The sequence below is a fragment of the Cuculus canorus genome, chromosome 2 (assembly GCF_017976375.1).
Source record: "Cuculus canorus isolate bCucCan1 chromosome 2, bCucCan1.pri, whole genome shotgun sequence".
Taxonomy (NCBI): domain Eukaryota; kingdom Metazoa; phylum Chordata; class Aves; order Cuculiformes; family Cuculidae; genus Cuculus; species Cuculus canorus.
In genome coordinates, this window is record NC_071402.1 from 102,215,268 (window position 1) to 102,239,939 (window position 24,672).

Here is a 24,672-nt window from a genome sequence, read left to right on the forward strand (position 1 = left end):
CTCTTACCACAAAGTACATTTGGAGAAAATTAATATAATTAAAACACATTAAAAATACCATAACTTAGAGAATGCAAAGCACAATTTGAACTTGGGGTTCAAAGGTTTATTCCACCCAACCCTAGCTTAGGGTTAAGGTAACCCACCCTAAACCTAACCCTAAACCTAAACCTAACACTAACCCTAATAAAACCTAGCTCTAAGCCTAAACACTAACCCGAAAACCTTACCCTAATGGCCACTAAACTTAACTCTATTCCTTAAATATAACACTAACCCTAATCCTAAATCTAATGGCCCCTAATCCTAAACCTTACCCCTAACACTATCCCTAACACCTAAATCTAAACATAACCTGAACCCTAACATTAACACTATCCCAAAAACAAATATTAACCCCCGAACCCTAATGCTTACCTTAAACATAATGGCCCCTAGGCCTAATATAACCCTAACCATAAACCTAAAAAAGAATGCTAACATGAACCCATGAGCCCTAACCACCAACATAAACTCTGATCCTAACAGCCCCAATCCTAAACTTAATCCTAACACCTAAAACTACCACTAACCCTAACTCTAACCCTAATGGCCCCTAACCCTAATCCTAACATTAACACAAACCAGAAACCCTAACAGAAACCCTAACCCAAAACATAAACCCTAATCGTAACCCTAATGGACCTTAGAGTTCAACACCATTGTTAACCTTAAAAGAAACCTAAACCTAGCTCTAAGCCTAACACTAAACTTAACCCACAACCCTACCCGTAGCCCTCAGCTTAAACTAAAAATAACCCTAAAACTAACCCTGAAAATGAGTAACCCTAACCCAAACACCCTAGCCATAACACCAATCCTAGCACCCATCATAAGCCTAACCCTAACTCAACCGTAAACCTAACTTTTAGCATCAACATAACCTAAACCTAACACTAAATATAAGTGTAAAACCTAACGCTTACTCTAGCCCTCATGGTGCCTAACCTAATCCTAACCCTAACAACCCAGAACCTAACCCTAAAAATAACCGTAATGACCTAACGATAAACCTAACATTAACACTAACCCTAACCACTAACCCTAACTCTAACATTAACCCTTAGGCTAATCCTAATCCTAACCTTAACCCTAACACTAAAAGTAATCCCTAAATCTAACCCTAACCCAACCCTAAACCTAACCTGAACCCTAGCACTAACCCAAGCCTATCCCTAACCCTCGCTCAAACCCTAAACCTTACCCCAACACTAACCCTAAACCTAACTCACACCTAAACATAAACCTTAACCCTAAATCTAACACTGACCCTAAGCCTAACCCTAACCTTAATGACCCTATCCCTAACTCTAACTTTAATCCCTAACCTAAACCCTAACCCTATCCCTAAACCTAACCCTTACCCTGAACATAACTGAATCCTAATACTAACTATAAATCTAACCCTTAATGTTAGCCCTAACCCTAATGGTGAGTTACCAGAACCCTAACCTAATCATAACCCTGACCCTAAATTAAACCTAACCTAACCCTAACCTTACCCTAACCCTCATCCTAACCCTAACCCTTATATAAACATAACTCTGATCCCTAACCATAACCACTAACCCTAACCCTTACCAAAATTCTAAAGACAGCTATACATAACCCTAACACTAAACCTAAACATAAGTGTAACGTTAACCCTGGTGCTATACCTAATGCTTACCTTAATTCTGACCCTAAAACTAAAGCTAATTCAAACATAAACCTAAACGCAACCAAGGTTATAGTTGGGCTATGGCTAGGTGCCATTAGGGTTAGGGTTACGGTTACCATTAGGGTAAGAGTTAGGATTAGGGTTCAGGTTAGGATTAGAGGTAGAGCTATAGTATCTGGTTTAGGGTTTTTCCTTAGGGTTATGGTTAGAGTTATATTTAGTTATATATTAGGGCAAGGATTTAGGCTTAAGGTTAGGTTTTATGGATAGGGTTAGGGTTTCGGATTAGGGTTATGGTTAGCGGGATTAGGGTTAGGTTTAAGATTAGGTTTTGTTTTAGGGTTAAATTTAGGATTAGGGTTAGGGTCTTGGTTAGGTTTAGGGGGTTTATTTGGTTTAGAGCTAAGGTTAGAAGTAGGATTAGGGTTTAGGGTAATGGTTACAGTTAGGGCTTACAATTAGGTTTAGTGTTATGTTTTGTTAAGGGTTAGGAGTTAGGGTTTGATTTAGGTTTAGGGTCTTGTGTTAGGGTTAGGTTTAGGGTTCAGTCTTGGGTACAGGATTATGCAATTAGAGAACTAGAATTCAGATGAATTTCTTCAACTATTGGGATATTTTCTAGGATAAAATAACAGTTTAAAAATTAAAATCAACCCTCACTTCCTCCATCACTGTAATTCCTTCCCAGGCAGAATTATTCAGACTTTTCAGAAGTATGGACCACTGCCAACCCTATAAATACACATGCAGAACGCACCTATACTTTACTGATTTTCTTTTTCAATTATTATTGAAACTTTATTATAGTCCCATGTCATATCAGCTTTCCAATACTGTATGTTCTTCTGAAGTAATGGTCTTTCGTAATATGGAAGATACTCATTCACTGCACAGAAATTCATAAATGGACTGTACCAGTCAATAGTTGAGAAGGGATTTATGGTTAGGTATCAGGATTCCTGTTGCACTTGATTAATATATGTGCAACACACTCTGACTACACTCATTAGCTCCTATTAATTTTTTTTTTCTAATTTGTCAGCCTGGGTGTGAGTGTATTCTCTCTTTGACTTTACTCAAAAATGTTATTTTTGCTAAAATAAATCAAATTGTTGAAAGATAGGAAAACATGGGGAGCCTGCAAATATTCTGCCAACACAATTGTCAAATACTAGTGTTTCTCCAAAGGTTAAAAAAAGTAATTTTAATGCCCAGATTAATTCCTAAAAAGTCTAAAATTTGCTTGCAGAGCTTTTCACTTTAAAATAGTCTGGGACAAATTAGGCAGTCTAAAAGAGCTGTGATTCACTCGCTATTGACAGGAAAATTTATTGCAACTACTTCATAAATATTATGCTCCTGCAAATATCACTCCTTAGACATTCAAACTTATGGGAATCAACTTACTCCACCATAGGTCTGTAAGATGCTGATTCTATGGAATATCTATAAACCATGACCCCAGTTATTGATAGTTATCCTTAGAAATTACTCCTTTTGTCAAAACCTAGCAAACTTGAGTCTTCCCAAGTGAGGCTTTTAAGTTTGCAAACCAACTCCAGATAGCCCCAAGCTGAATGAAGTGCTCTTATTACAGTGCCCCATTAGGACTAATAATATTTAAAACTATTAAATGAGATAAAGTTTAAAACTTGAACCAGCTGTTCCTTGAGTTCTGCTGGCACAGAGACCATGCGCCTACTCCACCTGTCTCCATTATCCTTATCTTAGAGATGTTTCTCAAAAGACTAACCAGTAAACAACAGTGATATATCACCATTTACAAAACAGAAAGCATAGTACCTACATTTCTAAAGCTGGCTGGGTTAATAGCTTCATGCCTTGGTAAAAGTACACACACTTGATCTTAAAGAAAATCATGTACTTTTATAAAATGTCTACATCGAAGAGCAAACTAAAGCAATAATAAACAACTTATTTAAATAAATAAACTAAATTCTTCATACTTCATTGAATACTTTGGGATCTTTTTACCTTTCTCTTCATTCAGGTTAAGATTTTTGCAAGTGGTTAAGATGCACTTCAAAATCAATGTGTAAATTCACATGCATGATTTTATTTAGAAGTGAATATTTAGTTTAATTTAATTCCTACAGGTCATCCAAGCCTCTTTCCAGCAATTTGGAATAGAAACATTCTAATGTGACATTGCCTGTAAAATTGTTTCCCAGTCAAGTTCCTAACAAAACCACTCGTTTGTTCAATTTTGATAAAGTACATATCTTTGTTTTTGCAGCAGTTGGCTTGATATCTATCAGCTCTCTTCAGCTCCATCTGACAAGATCTACAGGTATTGGTGTTATAGGTCTCTGATCAGACAAAGGCATACTTCAGGACTCATATCAGTTGGTTTCCCCCAAGTATTTTGTATCTAACTATGCTTGTTCTATGTTCTCGCTAGTGGTTGAAACATGCTGAAATGATATACATGCTTCCAACAGCTTGTCACACTGATAAACTGGTGAGATGCCCTCTTTGCAGTATCAAGCATACACATAGCCTTGACTGGTACAGTGTGTTTGTGCATCAAATACTGAGCAGATGCACCATTCACACAAAATCATATAACCACAGTCACAAAGAGGCATCTCCATAAAGTTTACACAAACTATTAGGCCAGCAGGAAAATAGCAGGACCCCTCCTTGCAGCAATGTTACAGTCCTGACAAAGAGAAGGGGAAAATAAGGCAGTCTCTTACCTATGTGAGGGAAATAGCTAGACCTCTGCAGCTGTCATTGAATGACTAAGCTGAGGCTTTTGTATGATGTAACTTTCTAGGATGTAAAGTGAGGTTGTGCCAGTGGAATTATCCTTGTGTTCTCACTCATTGTCTGTATACACACATGTGCAGTTCCTTGATCTGCTATACAATAATAGTTTAACTGATTTCCAAGCCATATTTCAGTTTCGAGCAGTTATGTACTGAAAAGCTTTTCACAGCTGTCATTCCCCATCTTTAATGTTACTGAGGCTGTCAGAAAAAAATTGCATTCTCCTGCTGCTCAGAGCAGGGTAGAAAACATGGAAGTCTGCTCAAAGCAGCAGGAGAACAAAGATGACAGAAGATTCATATTAATGTTAATAATAGAGGGGAAATAAAATGGCATTTTTCAAATATATAGTGCTGTGCTATAACAGGCATAAGCTCTTTATTTCTCCCTTCTAGTCCATGTGTTGTTTAAAAATAATAGCTACAAAGCAAAGAAAGATAACAAAGAAAAACAATTAGCTAAATGGATTAAATCCTGAAAATTCTCCCTGCATGCATTTCCCATTGATTTTTTTACTAGCTGTTGTTTGAATTGTTAGATTGTTGTTTTAAATATGTTCTACATACTCGGAATTCCTTAGGTTACATGTGAGCATTCACACTTTAATTCTCATTAACATCCCCTATTCAGGCAGGGCACCGAAGAATAGAGGACTGAGGTGCTTGGGAGCATGATTAATCTCCTCTATAGTTTAGATACTCATTTTGTAGCTGAGGCTACAGTAAGGCTGTCACTAGGATCCATTTGATGCTTTTTAGAGAGCGTTTCCAGCCATTACTCTGACCAAAGGCAACTGTTTCCCTTAGAACGCAGCGAAAATGAGATTAGAGAGCCTGCTCTCTTGCATATACCTTTACTCTAAATATATTTACAAATAAAAAAAATGTCACCCTGAAGGATTCAGACAGACTTCAGATATCTCCGAATGGCAAATCTCAAGGAGTAATTTTTAGCTAAACTGCTGCCAGCATTGAAGGTTCCCAAAAAAAAAACTGGTAGCCTGGTCTGTATACACATACTCTCAAGAGATTCTACCAAGGCACATTTTCTCTAGCCCCATATTTCAAACTGCCTCCAACCCCAGCAGTCAAGTCATCACATTAGTGAGGCTCTTTGCAGAGGGTAACACAACAAGGCACATATCTAAAAGTGAAGTACAATACCACACTAATGTGGCTCCCAGCACTTTAGACTAGAGTCAGCTTTCACAGAGAGCTCTAAGCAAACTGGTGCCTATATGCTGCCTCTGATTGCATAAAGGATCCAGAAACATGGCCTCTTCCTGCCTCTGTTCCCTGAGGGTCTTGGCCCAGTTGGTGTTGATGGAAAATGACCACTACACGCCATCACTATTTGTCTTAGTTTCATATGTTCTGCTGAGAGTTTACCTAAAGACAAGGTAGTAGCCTCGGTGCTCCGAAACCTCTAGTACTCTCCAGCTCTCTGTATCTCAGATTTCCTTTTATGTAGAAAATCTGGTTTTATCAAAGTCACAGAGCTATTTTAGGGTCTCAACTCATTTTTGCAAAGTTCTGCCAGAGTAGAAAAACACAGATTCTTTAACTAAAATTAAATAACTTGCTCTATGTCCTGAAGCACTTCTCAGTATTAAAATAGCATTGCATGCTCTTAGGTATTTCTGTCTAAGCACCTGCAGAGCTTCATGCTTCTTATGTTCAGAAGTAATGGCAGTCATTATTTGATCTTACCCTTTCAACACATCCATGAGGTAAAAAAATGCAACCTTTTGTTTTCCCTTTGGAACTCAGACACTGTGAATTCAGGTCAAGATATTTCATTATCTGCAAATGAAGTACCCACATGTCTTTGAAGATTACAGCTTAAGCAAAATAATGCCCAGCATTACCTCATTACCTACATGTTGTCTTGCTGCCTAGCAAAATTCATACTTCTCATCAGGTTATAAAAGATATAAAGAATGTATTGGAACAGGCAGACACCTGTCATCAAGATCTACAGACAACATTTAGATGGGCAGAGACATCAGCTACATCAGCAGAAGAAGGGGTTGACCCTAAGTCTCATTCCCTAAGGTGGTAAATGATGTTATGTCAGCCAGAGGGATTAGCGGCCACAACTGATGTGCAGAAGTTACTAAGCCAGGCCAGCCTGGAACACAAAGACTCTTCCCTATTGAAAAAGCTCTGTAAAGGCTAAGCAAAACCTGCTTTTAAGCTTTCATTTAGCCTTATCAGGACTGCAGATTCAGTCCAGGGTTCAGTCAAGCACTGACGGATTTTGCACATGGAATGGAGTACTGCTGAGCACACGTCATCTAAATTAGAAGACGAGTGGCTGGAGAACAGCCCGTAAGAAAGGGATCTAGAGACAATGCTTGACAGGACACTCAACAGGAATCAGCAGAAAGGCCTGGCAGCCAACAGAGAAAATAGCATCCTGGGGTGCTTAAAACACAGCATAACTACATGGAAAAGTGAGATGATTAGACCACTGATTATGTCACTACCAATCCCATTGATTATTCTTGTCTTTGTTTTCCTCTTTCCAAAGGGCTTAAAATAACACATCCTGAAATAACTCACTACAGCAATACTAATTGCATTCTCATACTGTGGGGGATCACTGTACAGGAAACTGATCCTGTTAAATGAGCCTCACAATTTAAAAAGGTTGTTAAGGTAATTGAACGCGTCCAGAGAAGGGTAACAAAGCTGCTGAAGGGGCTGGTAGGCATGTCCTCTGAGGAGCGGCTGAGGACACTGGGTTTCTCTACTTTGGAGAGAAGGAGGCTGAGGGGTGACCTCACCGCTCTCTACAGCTTCCTGAGGAGGGGAAATGGAGAGGCAAGTGGTGCTCTCTTCTCTGCAATCCAGTGCAGGGCACGTGGGAACTGCTCAAAGATCAGATTCGACATGAGGAAACACATCTCTACCAAGTGGGTGGTCCAAATCTACAACAAGAGTCTTTGAGGTTGATGGCCCGCACTGTCACTGTTTAAGAGGCATTTGGACAATGCCCTTAATGCCATACTTAACCTTGTCAGTCCTGAAGTGGTCAGACAGTTGGACTAGATGGTCATTGTATGTCCCTTCCAGCTGAACAATTCCATTCCATTCCAATTCCATTCCATTCTCTCTACTTTACACCTTTGGATTCTTCTGGATACTTTTTGCCCACTTTTTTCTTTCTTTTCTGTCAGCTAACCTATCACATAGATTTTTTTTTAAAAGTATAATTACTGTCAGCAGAAAATTATAATGACTCCCAAAACCTGCCTCCTCATGCCACAGGCTGGTCACAGCTCCCAGGAGATGCCATAGCCCTGCTCTCCCTCAAACTCACATCACCTCAGGGGCTTTGGAGACTGGTAAAAGGCCCCAGCCTGACCAACCCTGGGATCAAGAATCCTTCCCATGCCTGGCAGGGCAGCAGTGGGTGCTCCAAAACTATAGGAAACCAACAACCTCTCTCTGCATCCCACTTCTTACAGCTGCTGCCACTGGCTCTGCAAGGGATGAGGTCAGCAAGCTCTGCAGTGCTCTTCAACAAGCATTTCCCTTGGTCTTGCCACTGTTATCCAGTTGAGAACTTCTGTCCCGCAGATGAGCTTTGAAGGTAGCCGCATCAGGAGCCTCACCAGGAGCACCTGTCCTTCCAGCACAGAACTTCCAGCAGATTTGTCCAGCCTCCTCATGTACTCCTCCCTCAGCCCCCTCCAAGTAATTCCGCTGGCTCCTGAAGGACTTCCTCTTGCATGTCTTTTGGCTTTCCCTGGGCCAGTTCTGGCAGTGGGACATGAGAGGATGCTAATTTTCATCCTGTCCCTGGGCATTGTGGCTACTGCCTTGCTGGCAGGTGGCCCTGTTCCATGGGAATGATGGGATTACCCATGCACAGCCCTGCCCACTGCCCCTCCGGGTAGCATCCTTCATAGGAAAACCTTTGGGATGCTAGCCCTGAGGCAGTCCCTCTGCCTAAGAGGCCCGAAGGGCTGTCCCTGCCCTTGGTGGCCGTGCACAGGGCGCAGCTGCTGGGCAACCCTGTAAATTCACCCATACATCCAGGCTATGTAAATAAGGGCATTTATATTACAGACATTCCTTTGGATGTGGGGATGCCAGAGGTGAATATTGGCTTTTAGCTTCCCCTGCATGAACTTTGCAGAGACATATAGAGCATGAAGGATTTCCCCACCATTCCTTACCAATGCACCAAGGGACATTTGGTACTACCTTGGTTATGGTGATGTCTTCTTGGAAAGAAGTCCTGAATTGTTTTGTTTTCTTCATCATCTTTTTCCCTGCACTTCAGCAGCTCTTTTCTTCCTTTGGTTTTCATCATCACGATGTCTTTCCTGAAAGAGATCACAGCCCTCTCAGCCTTTGTCTTGCTCTCACTAGTCATCATCTTCTTCTGTAAACTCTTTGCTGAAGCTCTTATATCCCATGGAAATGCACATGTTCCCTGTTGTTTCTGAATGCAAAAAAATCCCAGAATTTACAGCAGTTAAGCAATGCCAGCCAGCTGCACAGCAAGCCTGTCACTTCTCTTCCAGCCTAAGCATTTCTTGGGATGAAACAATGCTCTAATACTAGGAAGAATTTTGAACCAATTATTTTCTTGCGGTGTGAATCTCTATTTTCCTCTGAGACTCTGTTGTAACATAGGATTAATTCGCAATTACAAAACAAGCCAGATTCTTGGTGCCAGATGTGATTTTCTTGGCAATGGAAATAGGCTTAGAGGGAAAAGTAGTAAGCACGATGTAGTATAAAATAAATGCTACATCTCACTAACATTCTGTACAAGTTATGTCAAAAGGTCCAACAGTTACCATTCTGGTTCCCTGCTAATGTATACAGCTGTTAAGAACGCGATACTGTGGTTGCTTTTTTACTTAAGACACTACAAATGTGTCTCCAGATTTAACCACGAGGCTGCATTATATTAGCAGCTATTCCTCAATGCGCTGTTTCAATACCTCTGCCTTTCTATCAAATACATAAAAATAGTGGAAGATCACATTTTGCATGTGGAAGACATACAAAAAATGATTAAATTTTCACATCCAAAGCACACAGCAGTGACAGAATCCTTCCTCTTCCCCCAGAGCACATGAAGGAAAATCCACTATTTTTTATTCTTTTAAATGTACATTTCTTAACTCTTTTTCAAAGCTCACACTAGATTTTAGTTTCAAATTAAATAGAATCCTTTTAGACATGGCATTTGTTTAAAGACCATAGTACACATCTAGTAGCATGATGTCAGCAAGGCAGTAGTTTCTTCTCCCTTAAGCACCCAGGCCAATTTGTTCTACATTGAATTAAACTGGCTGATATCTCTCAGCTGGCCTGTTGATCATGTGAACAAAAGTTTCAAACTAGCCAGAATGAGTCAAGAATTTGTACCACATATTGCAATTAGATAGAAATGAACATGATTTTGAAAAAGGCAAAATTTTTGCTGTGTGGTTTCCAAACTAAAGTTTTGAAAATTGATTTGAAGGCTGTTGAAATTTAAAGTAAAATGAGGATTAAAATGAAATTCCATGCAGAAAAGAAAATTATTTGGGTTTGGTCACACAAAATGCTTAAACAAACAATCTTTTGGATCAAATGAATAGGTTGGATTTTGGTCCATCACTAGTTTTGAGGGACCAAAACATTCTAATGCATAAATCAATTGTTAAGAAGAAAATGAAACCAAAATCCTTAATACATATCATTCTTTTATAAAGGCCAATTTTCTGCTAGCATCTAGAGAATGGAAAGATTTCTTTGGAAAAACACCTTAGGAAATTAATCATTTTAACATCAAAGTAAAGAAAAAGTGCCCTCAGCTCCTGTGAAAGGATGTGAGAACAAGCCAGTTACAGCTACAGATGCCCTTTATTTATCCACATATAAACAATTCTAGCAAAGGGGGCATTTCTAATTTTATTCAAGCCTGGAAATGCTTTTCATACACACAGACCTATATCTCAAACACTAGACCAGAATCTTAAAGGACAAAATCTAACTAGCAGAGATATGAAGCTTGACTTTTCAACCTGTGTTTTGTGTGCATAAGGCATGGAAAAACAAAGAGTCATATTTATACAGATATTACTCTTCAAGAGCATTCAACTGAAAGGCATTCTGTGGAATGACAGAAAAGAAAGGTTTACAATACAAACATAGAAGTAATTTTATTTTGGGCAGATGATCTTTATTTAAACTGTTACATAGGAATAACTTTCTAGAATAAGATTTCTGAGTAGAGTATGTTCTCTTTCCTCCTGTGTCTGCTCCAAGCTTTGATGTTCATAATTTAGTTCCCACAATCCTGACAGGATGAAGAATTATTTATGTAAAATATTATGCTCTGAAAGGCACCTCAATCAACAAGACACCTTCGCATTTATTTGTAGGATATCACTTGCACAAATTGAAGTGTGGGGAATACACAGTGAACACAAGTCAAGAATAATAATTATAAAAGAGGAAAAATGGAGTCTGGCACATGAAAGATTCTTCATTATTCCTTAATATATTTAAAATCAACCAATCTCCTTCCACATTTTCCAGCTCCATAAAATAAGACCTGTATATCTTCCCAGAGTTTGTTTGTAAGCCACACAATTCCAAGTGGCTGTGCTTAAAGGCATTTAAAAAACTATTTTATAACGTGGCATGATAATTTCCCCATGGGGACAGTCACTGGACATAGAAATTTTTCCTTTACCAGGACGATACTCCCAGTTCTTGATAATGATGTTTTTTACTGCGTTCCAGGAAAAGCTTCCACCTGGTTACATCCATGTTCTGTTCCTCTGCCAGTGATCTTTTATCCAAGTCACAGCATTCACAGATGCAAACATCAAGCATCCTGCTCAAAAACTCAAGAGGTATCATCTTCCTTACACCTGATGTTACACCACGCATGCCTACATACAGTTTTGCAAAACTTAGTTTACCAAACAGCTTTACTCATGATAAAGTAACTTTAACCCTTTTATAGCTAACGGTTCCATTTGCCTAGGAATTCTGATGTTTCTGGGAGCTGCCTATGAATTGCATGATGATGATTAGGTCCAATGGAAGTAGAGATCATTGCAACAGCAACACCAATGGCCAACTTCAAAAGCAGTGAATTTCGGCAGCAGTAGCAGGCAGCTTTGTTCACAGGAACAATGTCTCTTTCTCAATATCCCACAGGTTTCATTTCAGCGGATCTGAAATCTTTATGTTGAATTTCTCTCTTTGTCCTCCTTTCTTAGTGTTTTCGGAAGAAGTAAATGAAGAAAAACAAAGCCCAGAAGAAAAACTTAGACCAGGATATCACTTCTCTTGCTGCACCATACTACCAATGTTATCATGGCACATGTCAACATGACTGGGATCAAGATCAAAGTTATGAGAATTTCATCTGGTGGATCTTCCCAGTGAACCTTGTCTGAAGTACAGTTTGAAAAGAATTGTTTATGAATTCCAGTGATAAAGCCCTCTGCAAGGGGGTTTGGCCAAAAACAGCTCGCATTGTTGGCTTCACGTTCTGTGCACTGCGTAAAGCTGTCATAATACCTAGGAGAAGAAGAGAATGAAGAGAAGTTTAAATAGAACACACATGCATATTACACTTATAAAAAGCCACATAGGTTGCCATATAGAATCTGTCATGAAGGTGCTCTGCTGAAGGACCTCAATGTAACCTGTGTGTAGACAATACTCTGACTTACATCTACTCATACAACTGAGATATTTCACAGGAAATCCCGAGATCCTGGATGGACAGTGGTCAAAACCTCAGAGTTTGGGTGCTGTTACTACAGTCAGCACCTCCTAATGACATAAGCAGAATTAGAACGTCCTCACTTGAGACATCTACAGTATCTTTAAAAAAACAGACAAATGTAACAAGAATAGGATATTTTTAGCAAAATATGCATAAGTCATGCCTTATCTGTCATTGGACATGATATTGTGGTGAAAATGATGATGTGACCAAGCTACAATATGCATTACTGTGTAAAAATTTCAGTTCTGTTGTACCCTCAGGCAGTAAGAAGGTGATGGGAATACAAACACTTAGAAAGTTAGCTTTTGACAACTTTATCCCCAACTCCAGCAAATGCCCAGCAGGGAAAAACATCAGTCATTCCTAATTACACATTTGTAATGCTTGTGAAAGACTGGGAACCCCATCTAATGCCTAAAGATGTTAACATAGCATGTGCTGAAATTTACCTGTCCAGGGATAACTTATATTTATGAGAACAATAGGCCTAAATGAGTAATAGGATGGGGTTTGTGGTGTTATCACAAGCCAAAGAAATTCAGGAAGTGAATGAAGTATGGCAGAGGAGATCAGAAATTAAGAAGAAAAAGAGTGTCTGGTCAGTACATGAAAATAGGGCAAGAAATAAAAAAGTTGATTTATTGTCTGTTGTATTTTTGAGTATTTCTCTCAGTTCTGCATGACTCAATACTCACTTCAAAGTGAAACTAAAAATAGAAAGGAGAGCAAGGAACCAATGACCCCTCCAGGGACAGTATCCTGTACTATTATCTGAAGGCCCTACCCCCTCCCTTTCACTATGTATAAATACAGTAACTCCTCATGAATTACTCATTCTGACATTAAGTACCACAGGGGACTAATGCTGACTTAATCCTTTGCTATGAAGTAGTGAAGCAGAGATATTCCGTGTTTCGGTCAAGACTGAAGTCCACTGTTTATTGCTTGTCTGTCGGGGAAACATCTGCCTGTCCATTCTACAAGTACATAGGTTGAGAATACAGAATCTGGGGCTATGTTCACAGAAGAAAAAGCCTCACAGAAAGGTCCTTCTGCAACTTCCTCACAGTTCTCATTCTCAGGGAATTTGAGCTGATGCTGCCTTATTTGTAAGCAAATACACCGCTCAATCTGACAAATCCACACCCAGATGCTCTGGCACACAGATGCATATACACACAATGTATTTATATTTTAAGCAGAGCAATTAGAAAGGAAGCTTTTGTGACAATGCCAGCCACTGCAGGGAAACAACAGGAAATAAGCTAAAAATAAAATACATATATTAGCTGTTTCTTATTTTAATAGTGTCATTCTCCCATGCAACCTGGTAGCATCCATTCTTTATGTCCTTGGACAAAACTAGAAGGTGAAGATGTCTAACTGAATATGGGACAGACAGTCCCAGAGGACCTGAAGAATAATACATCTAAAGGCATGCCTAGAAGGCTTGACAGACTATAATGCAGAGACTATGCATCCAGTTTCCCAGACAGGTCAGTGCTCTGCCTAGCACAGACACCAGGCTGGGCTCCAGAGACCACTGGGCTCTGCTCCAGCTCTGCTTTGTGCTCTGGTGAGCAAGCTTGCCCCATCAATAACTACTTCAGGTCCCCGCTGCCGCTGTCACCTCAATTTGTCTATCACTTCATGCAGAATAACAAAAACAACAATCAATCCCGGTGACCTGAGCAGACTTTATATAAAAGTACCCTGCACATGGAGAAAGTTCACTGTTCTTCCTAGAATTCAGAAGATTTTTTCATAAATGTTAAATGGTGTAAACAAAAACATTTCTCACTGATTTTGCATTTCAATTACAACATAGCTAGTAAAATCCGGTTCAATTTTGGCAGAAGGTCAGTTAAATGTAATTAGGGAATAATATTGCATTTGAAAGACTGACTCTCCAGGAGTCAAAACAGAACAAAAATGTTATTTTAACGGTTCAAATTTCTTACAATTGCCCCTTACCATCCTCTCTCTGGAAAAAAAAAGCTACCTGCACTATTTCCACACAACAGTGAGAATGTAGATAAGAAAAAAATCTCAACTATTTGGGATTTGCAAGCCTGCCAGTGAAGGTTGATTCTCTTAAACATTTATGCACTTTAGAGTTCATGCATTGCAATAGAAAGTTTACTTTGAAAAATAATCCTTTGCATGGTACTGTGTAACAGCTGCCTCAGAAGGGAGCAACTGAATCCTTATTACTGCACCATGGATATTTTGTGGGTGATCAATTGGTTTGCAGGTTGTTGGGCTTTTTTTTTTAGAGGGAGGTAGAGTTTGATGGATATTTAATTCTAATTTGATTCTTTTATGCTTAATTCCCCTATGCGTTATGTGATTCTCTTTATTCAAATTGTAAAGGCTAGAGCAGGAAACCTTTTCATTTTGTATAATAAAATGCCTATCACAAAGACACCCTGGCCTCTGACTGGAGGTACTTCTACACAAGTGCATAAAAATTACACACTTTGTGAGAAGAAGGAATGAAAAATAACATTTTCTACTTATTCCAAGAACAAGTAATTGTAGAACAGTACAGCAGCACAAGCACCTTCTGGGATTATAAAGAGCTGTGGAAAGGTTATTATTCTCTGTGTTGGTAACATTTTCATCTATTCAGGCTAGCTACAAGAATCCCATTTAGTTAGTATTCAGAAAAGGTAGTGTCCAGAGGGACACAGACAAGCTGGAGAAGTGGGCTTGTGTGAACTTCTTGAGATTCAACAAGGCCAAGAGTAAGGACCTACTCCTCGGTCAGGGCAATCCACAGTTCCAATACAGGGTGGGGATGACATGACTGAGAGCTGCCCTGTGGAGAAGGACCTGGGGGTGCTGATTGACCAGAAGCTCGACATGAGCTGGCAAGGCGCGCTTGCAGCCCAGAAGGCCAATCGTATCCTGGGCTGCATCAAAAGAAGCATGGCTAGCAGGTCGAGGCAGGTGATTCTCCCCCTCTACTCTGGTTGCTTAAGATCCCCACCTGTGTCCAGTTCTGGTATCCCCAGCATAAGAAGAATATGGAACTGGTGGAACGGGACCAGAGGAGGGCTACAAAGATGATCAGAGGGCTGAAGCATTTTCCCTATGAGGACAGGCTGAGAGAGTTGGGGTTCTTCAACCTGGGGAAGAGAAGGCTCCAAGAAGATTTATAGCAGTCTTGCAGTACATGAAGGGGGCCTACAAGAAAGCTGAGGAGAGACTTTTTACAGGGGCATATATTGATAGGACAAGGGGAATGGTTTTAAATTGGAAGGGGAAGATTTAGATTAGACATTAGGAAGAAATTCTTCACAATGAGGGTGGTGAGGCACTGGCACAGGTTGCCCAGGGAAGCTGTGGATGCCCCCTCCCTGGCAGTGTTTAGGGCCATCTTGGATGGGATCTTGAGCAGCCTGGTCCAGTGGGAGGTGTCCCTGCCCGTGTCAGGGGGTTTGGAACTGAATGATCTTTAAGGTTCCTTCCAATCAAAACCATTCTATGATTCTATGATCAATGGGCTGAAAAGATTACTATGCCTGTGAGTTTCAACTCATTTGAGTAAGCCAGTCCTGAGAAGAAAATCTAAACATAGTCTGAGTACCAAAATTCATATACTGATATGCTTTCTCCTGACATGCTCAGGAGAATCACTGTCAGTTTTATTGAGGAACCAACTACTTGGTCATACTGTATGCTATTGAAAATATTCACCTTCAGAGAACATTAAAAATACTTTATTTCTCTTTGGAGAAGCCTCTGTGCACATTTGTCACAAAAGATAATTTTCAATATTCTAGAAAAATACTTCATTTTCAGAGCACAAACACTTTTTCTCCTATGTTTTATGTTTCTACAAAAACAGATAATTGTGTGGCTGGTTTTAGTAAAAATTGTGGAAAAATTTATTTTGTGAATTATTTTACTCATGAGAAAATGTATTTATATATATTTACCTAAAACCAAGAACGCGGATGATACGCAATTATTATCAGAAATACTAGTGCACACATTTGCCTTAATGGGACAGTGTTTCATGGAATATCCTCTCAAACTGTTTAAATAGACAGTTGGCTACATTATTACATGTCACTCGTCTCAGAGTACCCAGCTGCCTGCCACTCAGGGCACTGCTCAGTCTAAGTGGGGACTTGAATCTCATCCAGCTTCCTACATCCATAGGGAGGAATGTGGTAAATTCTTGCTCTTTCTTTCTTAACATCCCTGCACAGAAGAACTGCAGAGATGTTTACAAACGCACACAAAAAATATAATTCCTCCAAATTTTCATGAGACCAAGAAAACAAATAGACTGCTTCATTAAGTTTCAACAAATGAGCACTTTCCAAAGTCAAACTGTTCTTCAGAAAGTTTCAAACAATTCTCAAAAAGCAGACTACCACATATCATGTTACTGAAGACAAATTTTTGAAGGCTTTCACTGCCTGCAGGCAGTAGACCTACCAGCAGTTCCAGTAAGAGAATTTTGCCACCTCTCTAGCGCTCATGGATAGACTACCACAGAGACACTGCATGCATGTAGTCAGGGATGTTTCTAGCCATTGATTAGTGAGACAGGGCAGGAATTAAAAAACACTCACCCCACTTTCACTGTCCCATATTACACACATCAGCTTCATGATCTGTGATACAATTATACAATTATAGAAGAGTACAGCAGGGTATGTACACTAGGAATTAGTCAGTCCACTAAGAATTCAGAAAAAAAAAGAGGAAAATTCTCACTAGCATAAATGAATCTTGACGTAAATCAGGTAATATATACCCTAGAGACGCTCCTTCTGCTGCTCTACAATCCTGGACAGGAATCCTGGAGGCACTGTTCCAGTGCGATACAAGTCATGTGGGTTTTTTATATAGGTATTTTTATAACTCTCTTCTTTTTCCCTAGACGGTTCAACCAAGAAATTTCTTTATTCATAGTCTTAAACTGGAATTCAAAGTAAATGTTTATCCTTGTAGCCTCTACTCAGTCCAGAAAGAGAAATGCTGAAATAATAATACTTATAAATACCATATGATGACAAAGGCTCTCCTTACAACATTTCCAGATGGAGTGGAGGTGGGAAGTACCAAACAACCTCACAAATAGAAAAGCCTATTCTTGCATGATGTGTAGCCAGACTTTAAAGAATATAAGGGTGTAACAGTCTGAATGAACTTCAAATAAGAATCCAAACCTTAAGACAATTATCTCCTGAGGTTTCATCATCACATTAAAAGGAAAGCTTTAGTTTTATAATCAGATATGAGCCTAAAAATACAGTAGAATATTTCTGAGCTTTTTTCATTCAACATCTTTCCAAACCCATTAGTGGCTGTACTCCTTTTGTCATATATCTTCTGCCAAGACAACTATTCTCACAGGCACACTTCTACCTCCCTAATCAGATCACATCTGCTGTTGTGCATCTTCAATGTAGAATTCAACCAGAAGAAAATAATGCACTACAAAACATAAGGAAAGAAAGTAGCAGGGGAGTGGCGAGGAGGGAGGCAAAGAAAACCCTTGGTGGCTTAATGACAACATTATAAAGATAATGGGTATTGTAACAGGTTTACTCATTTGGGTTGAAAATAATAAATATATTCTGGTGTCCTTTGAAATAATTACAGATCTCCACCCTTGGCTTCACATTAACAGATGTCTTGAAAATCAGAAATGATTTAATAAACCTAACTGAAAACCCTAAAATGTACATCAAATACTAAGTTGTTGTTAATTTCTAATTATTAGAAACCAATTGTTTTTAATTGGTAAATTATTGTTAATTTTATCTTTAGATACAGCAAGAAAGGTAAACACAAAGAGCAACTGTACATGTAAGCAGTAGTTTATGTACCTAATATCCATCTCCAAGGAGCAACAGAAACTACTGTGTTACAGAAATGTATAACAAGGGAGGAAATGTAGGCTGACACCAGGTACAATGTTATAAAAATGAAAAATTTAGTAAGTAATGGAGTTTTACCAAGCCAGAAGCATCCACTAGCAAGTGGGCTTTGCCTTTCACCACTCCTGAGCTATATTTTAATTATTACTTAGTTGTAAACTCAGTCTGTGCTTGAGGAACACCAGTTCAGAGAGGAAGTGTTCTCTGAAGCTATCACTATGCCATATCTACAGCAGTCAGTCCTGTAAGTCCTTTAAATTAGACAAAAATTAAAAGAGAAAGCAAAGGCAAATCCTAATCCCACAAAAATTTAAGCATATATGCAATCACACTTCCTAAATAGTCATTGTCACCAGTGATGATGTGTGGAGAAAGATATACTTAGAATCTGTGCTGTGTTTCAGATGCTGTCAGCCACCTCACAAACTGCCATTTCTCCCAGCCAAGAGAGAAATAAAGATATAGGGAATGCACTGCAGACGCACAGGAAAATGCAGCATGCAAGACCAGCACTGGGAACTGGCACCCCACAACGCAAACACTGAAATGCTTTACAATGTCCGGCTTGCAAAGGTTCATTCATGTACTCTGTCTTCCAGATAAGAGTTCATTTTGTTCCTTGGAGATGATTACAACATTGCAGTGTCTCTCTGCTCTAAGCAGTGATCTCGCTCAAGAACTGTGGCTTTAATATAGTTTGTATAAGGAATTATTTACTATGCGATTGCATAAACAATGAATTATGTCAGAACACATTACTTAATCATGAACTCATCAGGGACAAATACTAAAATGATGAAGGCTGAACTTCTGCAAGAAATCCTTCGTGAGCTAGCTCTCACAGCACCATTCAAGAAATATGTGCTATTGCAGTGGTGAACATGAATTCTCCTGGAAACTGTGAAGTTGAGGCATATACGTTCACCAGTTCGACACAACAGATACTACGCTGCTATGTTAATTAACATACGCATGTGGCACTTTGCATTTCAGGCTTAAAATTGTACATTACTTTATCATAAGAATAGAGTTCTCTGCAATTCACTGCTTTTAAATCATCACTGTTCAGCTTCTAAATCACAACTTTGATGACAGAGCAGCTGATAGAGAATATAGTTACAACCGCAGCTCATTTTTGCATAAGGTCCTGAAACATTGCAAAGTTGCTTGTTAACAAGTTCCTTGGTAAACAGATGTCCTCATGTTTGCTGCAACAACCTTGCTATCTTGATTCAGAATGAGCTTAAAATGTAACAGTGCAAACAGGACTGAAGATTTGGTACTATTTTAGCAAGTCTAATGCCTGCTCTCTGCCCTGGTCCAACACCAGCAGCTATTGTAGTAACACTGACATTTGATTGAAAACAGAGTGAATGGCAAGGGGTAAAGAAGGACATATTATTCACTGAAAGCTGAAAGAAAACAGAGTAATTTGTAGAAGACTTTAGTGAAGTAAGCTAAAAAAGACATCTCCAATTCCCAAACCTTAAGAAGAAAGCTCAATGACAAAATGGTATTTAGAAAGAAAATGAGACTGTATGTAGAGAAGAAAGAGAGTCAATAAAAAATGTACCTTTTCACTACATTGCACCTTTCACTGCAGAAAAATATGATATTACAGATAATGAAAATAAGAGTAATTCTGACGTATTTTCTCACTTTTCCTCTTTCTTTGTGTGAGGGGTTGTTTGGGATATATTTGTTTGTTCAGCATTTTGTATTTAGTATTATTCTGGAAGCAGAGCTTAAGTGCATAGCGTGAGTCTAGAGGGACATGAGACCTAATGAGGCCTACAGAAATTGTTTAGACACAGATATTTAAAACTTGTGAAAACCCTAAAAACAGCCAGTAAAAGCCTTTGAAATCATGCATGTTATTTGTAATTTCAGCTACAATTACTCCAAAAGTGTTTGGGAATTCAGGTCGCATAATAAAAAAGCAAGGGCGGTTTAACTTGGCACAGACAACAAGGCTTCTGCATTCTGGTGTATTCCTCCTCCTCCAGTACGACGACGTGCACTCTTCACGAATCAGTTTCTGAACCACAATGCTGTACAGCTCAACACAAGAGCACCACAAGGAATCGTGGCAGTTTGACATGCGGATGCTCGTGAAGAAGAGGTGTTGCCAAACCCATCTGCATGTGCCCATTAGTTAGACATCTCTGTTCTTTATTTGTCCCCCTATAAAATGAGGCTGAAGTAGCATTGTCCAGTCTCACAAAAAATACTGTGTAATAAAAGAAAATATGGTCTCTGATGACTACCTTAATGGAGACCATATGTGTCACATGCAAATAGCTTGCACCCAATTTAGTTGTCAAAAAAATTCCCAAGTATCTAACAACCCCTGTATTATTTGAATGACTGTCCCTTAACTGTTAAAATTAAGCCCATGGTAGCTGCATCTTTTTCTCAATCCTGTTTGCTGTGCTGCTCAAAATGTAGGTAGCAGGTTAAACAAAGCAAAGAAAGCCTTCCCTTTACAATTTCTGCTACAAAAGCTACAGATAAATGTGGCATATTTTTCATATCACTTCACTACATCTGTAAACAAAAACTCATATGTGTAAGTAGCCCTGTAGTGACAGTGAGAGACCAGACACCACTGAAAATTTAATAAACAAAACCAGCATGGATAATATAGGTTTGGTTTCAAAGTCAGAAGGTAGTTATGAAATGGAAGCTAAAATAAAGCAACTAACTTCTAAATAGTGAATGGAATGGCAAAAAAAAAGCCTGCAAGACTGCTATTTCAGACACAGACTTCTATATGCAATCAAAACAAAACAGAAAAAAAGATTGCTAATCATGCCTTCGCCAGAGGCAAGTCCTGTATGACCAACCTAGTGGCTTTCTATGATGGAGCAGCTGCATCAGTGGACAAGGGAAGAGCTATGGATGTCATGTATCTGGACTTCCGTAAAGCCTTTGACATGGTCCCCCGCAACATCCTTCTTTTTATATTGGAAAGATACGGATTTGATGGGTGCACTGTTCAATGGATAAGGAATTGGCTGGACAGTTGCATTCAGAGAGAGTAGTCAATGGCTCGATGTCCAGATGGAGATCCATGACAAGTGGTGTCCCTCAGAGGTCTGTACTGCTACCAGTGCTGTTTAATATTTTCATTCATGATAAAGACAGCACAATCATGTGTACCCTCAGCAAGTCTGCAGATGACACTAAGCTGAGTGGTGCAGTTGTCACACCAGAAGGACAAGATGTCACCCAGATGGACCTGGACAAGCTTGAGATGTCAGCCCAGGTGAACCTTATGAGGTTCCACAAGTCCAAGTGCAAAGTCCTGCACCTGGATTAGGGCAACCCCCAGTATCAATACAGGCTGAGGGAGAAGGACTTAGGCGTCTTGATGGGTGAAAAGGTGGACGTGATCTGACAGTGTGTGCTTTCAGCCCAGAAGGCCATTTGTATGCTGGGCTGCATCAAAAGAAGCACGGCGAGCAGAGGAGGGTCACAAAAACGCTCAGAGGAATGGAACTTCTCTGCTATGAAGAAAGGCTGACAAAGCTGGAATTGTTCAGCCTGGAGAAGAGAAGGCTCCAGTGAGACCTTATTGCAGCCTTTCAATACTTAAAAAGGGACTGTAAGAAAGATGACAAACATTTTAGCAGGGCCTGTTGCAATAGGATAACAGGTAATGGATTTTAAACTAAAAGAGGGAAGATTTAGACTACACATAAGGAAGATTTTTTTATGATAAAGGTGGTGAAACACTACCCTCTCCAAGTGCTACTGGCTTTTTTTTTCCCACAATGTAGAAGCAAACTTTGTATTTAGAAAGACATACCATGCTGCTAGCTTTAGAGTAAGCAAAATGAGCATGGGAGCAACTTAAATGACAGAAATCTGCATAAGTAACATCGGGGTTTGCAGCTAATCTGGGGCTCTGCTTAAAGTCAACTCTCTTGAATAACTCTCAGCAGAAAAACAAATGCATACAAAACCACAGACACCTTCCCTGGCATTTTGGTCCCTAGTAAAACTTCTGCCAATTTGCAAACTTTGTGCTCCTTTCCATCAAACACTACAGCAATGAACTAGCCCTTAATTCTCTAAGAATTAATCCTACTACTAAACCACACATATTGATCTTACTATTATTAATCCATTTCAAAATGTAAATTAAAATCTAGATAAGCATGGATAGTAAATGCTTTACTGGCAAACCAATGTGGGACTGGTTACTGCTAAGCTCCAGCAAAGTTCCGCTAAACTTAGGGCTAACAAAACAAAGTGTTCCCATAGGAAAGGAGTTCCTCCTCCAGTCAAGTCACTGAACATACAGAAAAATCCTTACCCTCAAATTCAAGAACAGGAAAAACAAAGTTACAACTAAATCACAGACCTAGAATGCAATTCCTCAAGAGTAATGTTTTATTGCTCTTTAAATCATCACTTTTAGATCCAGATAAAGGAAGTGGTGTTCTAGTGGGAATGGCAGTAAAAAGACTTCCCTGTAAACAGCCCACAAAATGCTGTCAAGAAATTCCTACTTTCAATACCAAGAAGTGGCAAAGGACTGATCTGTATTAATCTGGCCAAGCAACAAGGTAATTGCTTCTCACTAATCTTTCCCTGGAAAGAATGTAGGCAACTCTAACACAGCAATATTCTCTCTAATTATAATTATAATTGCAATTATAATTATAAAACATTAGTGCATAACCTTTATTTCTATGGTAAATGAACCACAAATAAAAAAGATGCTTTTTCAGTCTGCAGATTAGCAAGTCACTAAACCAATGCAGTGCAATACAATAAAACCTTTCAATTAGCCAGCCTGAATATTAGAAACAGTTTAGCCTTATCTGCATGCAGCTCAGAACAAACTCACGTGCCTTACATTTGCAGGCAGCTTTGCTCAACTCCATTCTCCCGTGGAGTGGACTTGTATTGTTCCAATCTAACTGGTTTTAAAGGAAGGCAATTGAGCTGACATGACACTGAAGCTGGTGCTGGAGCTTTTGTGTGGACACATCCACCACAAGACTCCTTGTCTTCTGAAACTCAAAGCACAGGTCCCTACTCAACTATGGAACCTACTCTCCTGGGCCTTAAAAAGCAAAGTCTGTGGCAACAGGGCACCCCTGAAAGAACTGAGTCAGACTACGGGACTCATTCCAAAACAATCTCATTAGCACCAGGGCCAAGGAACATGGCACTGATTGGTTGTAACACAGTTCCTATCACACACCTGCCACTGGAAAGACTGAAAGATATGATGGTTTAAGACCACACTGAAAGGCATGGGCACTGGAACATATAAGCAGTGGGATGCAAATTTAGCAGAAGCCACTTCCCTAGTTAATACACCGTGATCAGGTAACTGCCCAAACAAAACAGAAACAGACAAGGTCCCAGCAATGCATGTGGAGAACTGGCTAGGAAAGACAGCATGCTTTGATTCTCCCTTAGGGAAATGCAAACTTGTCCATGGGATTGTTTTTGCAAAGACCCAGTGGTGGGTAATGCAGGAGGATGGGGAAATCCAATGTGTACTTTAAGGTGACTGAACCTTGGGGAAAATAACCCATGATTTGAGTTAAGTCTATTTTCGGAAGTACTACAGCAGGAATCACCCTCAGGTGAAAGAATCTTGCAAAAGCTGAACAAGCACAGCAGTGACTTAACCTGAACTGACCTTGGTGTCCAGTAACTCAACACAACACACCTCTACTGTTTGGAGTCACTACTACAACAGAGAGCACCCAAGTCTTGGACTAAATGAATTTAAGGGACATATTACAGACATTTCACAGGGATGACCCATAAACAAAGGGAAGATACCTGTGTATAAATCAAAGAATGGGAAGGGGGGTGGTAGTTAATGAGGATGTATCGGATAGTGTAATTCCCAAGCAGGATGTAAATGGTATGCAATAATGGGTGGAGACTGTACCAGGCCTAGCTAGGATAGAGTTGATTTGCTTCGTAGAAGTTTACATGGTGCTGTGTTTTAGAATTTTGACCAAAACAGCACTGATAGCACACTAATGCTCTAGCTTTTGCTGAATAGTATTTGTACAGCATCAAGGCTTCTCTGTTTCTCACTCTACCCCCCCCAGTGAAAAGACTGGTGGGTGCGCAATAGGCTGGGAGGGGACACAACCAGGCAAATGACCTGAACTAACCAGAGAGATACTCCATACCATATAACATCATGCTCAGCAATAAAATGGAAAATAGGGAGTTTTAGGGAGGTTAGTCATTTTTTCGCTTGGGAACTGGCTGGGCATTGGCCTATCCAAGGGAAGTGGTGTGTGATTGCCTTTGCATCACTTGTTTTGTTTTCTCTTTTTGCACTTAGCTTTCACCTTTTAAACAATTTATTTTTTATTTAATTTTATATTGACTTCCAGGTTTTCTTGTTCATATTTTTCCTTTCCTCCTTTCCTGCACACTGGGGTGGAGGAGAGGTGAAATGAGCAAGTGGCTGTGTGGTGTTTAGCTACCTACCAGAGTTAACCCATGATATCTTTAATATGAATTCTC

General features: G+C 39.6%; 1 protein-coding gene across 1 annotated transcript in view; it reads right to left on the reverse strand.

Annotated features, from left to right (window-relative positions):
- Positions 1-9,714: 9,714 nt before the first annotated feature.
- Positions 9,715-24,672, reverse strand: part of RAMP3 (receptor activity modifying protein 3) — a 52,619-nt gene continuing 37,661 nt past the window's right edge. Inside the window, exon 7 of the mRNA XM_054057884.1 lies at positions 9,715-12,039. Within this exon, the coding sequence (XP_053913859.1) occupies positions 11,784-12,039 (256 nt within the window). The 3' untranslated portion in view covers positions 9,715-11,783. The remainder of the gene's footprint in view (positions 12,040-24,672) is intronic.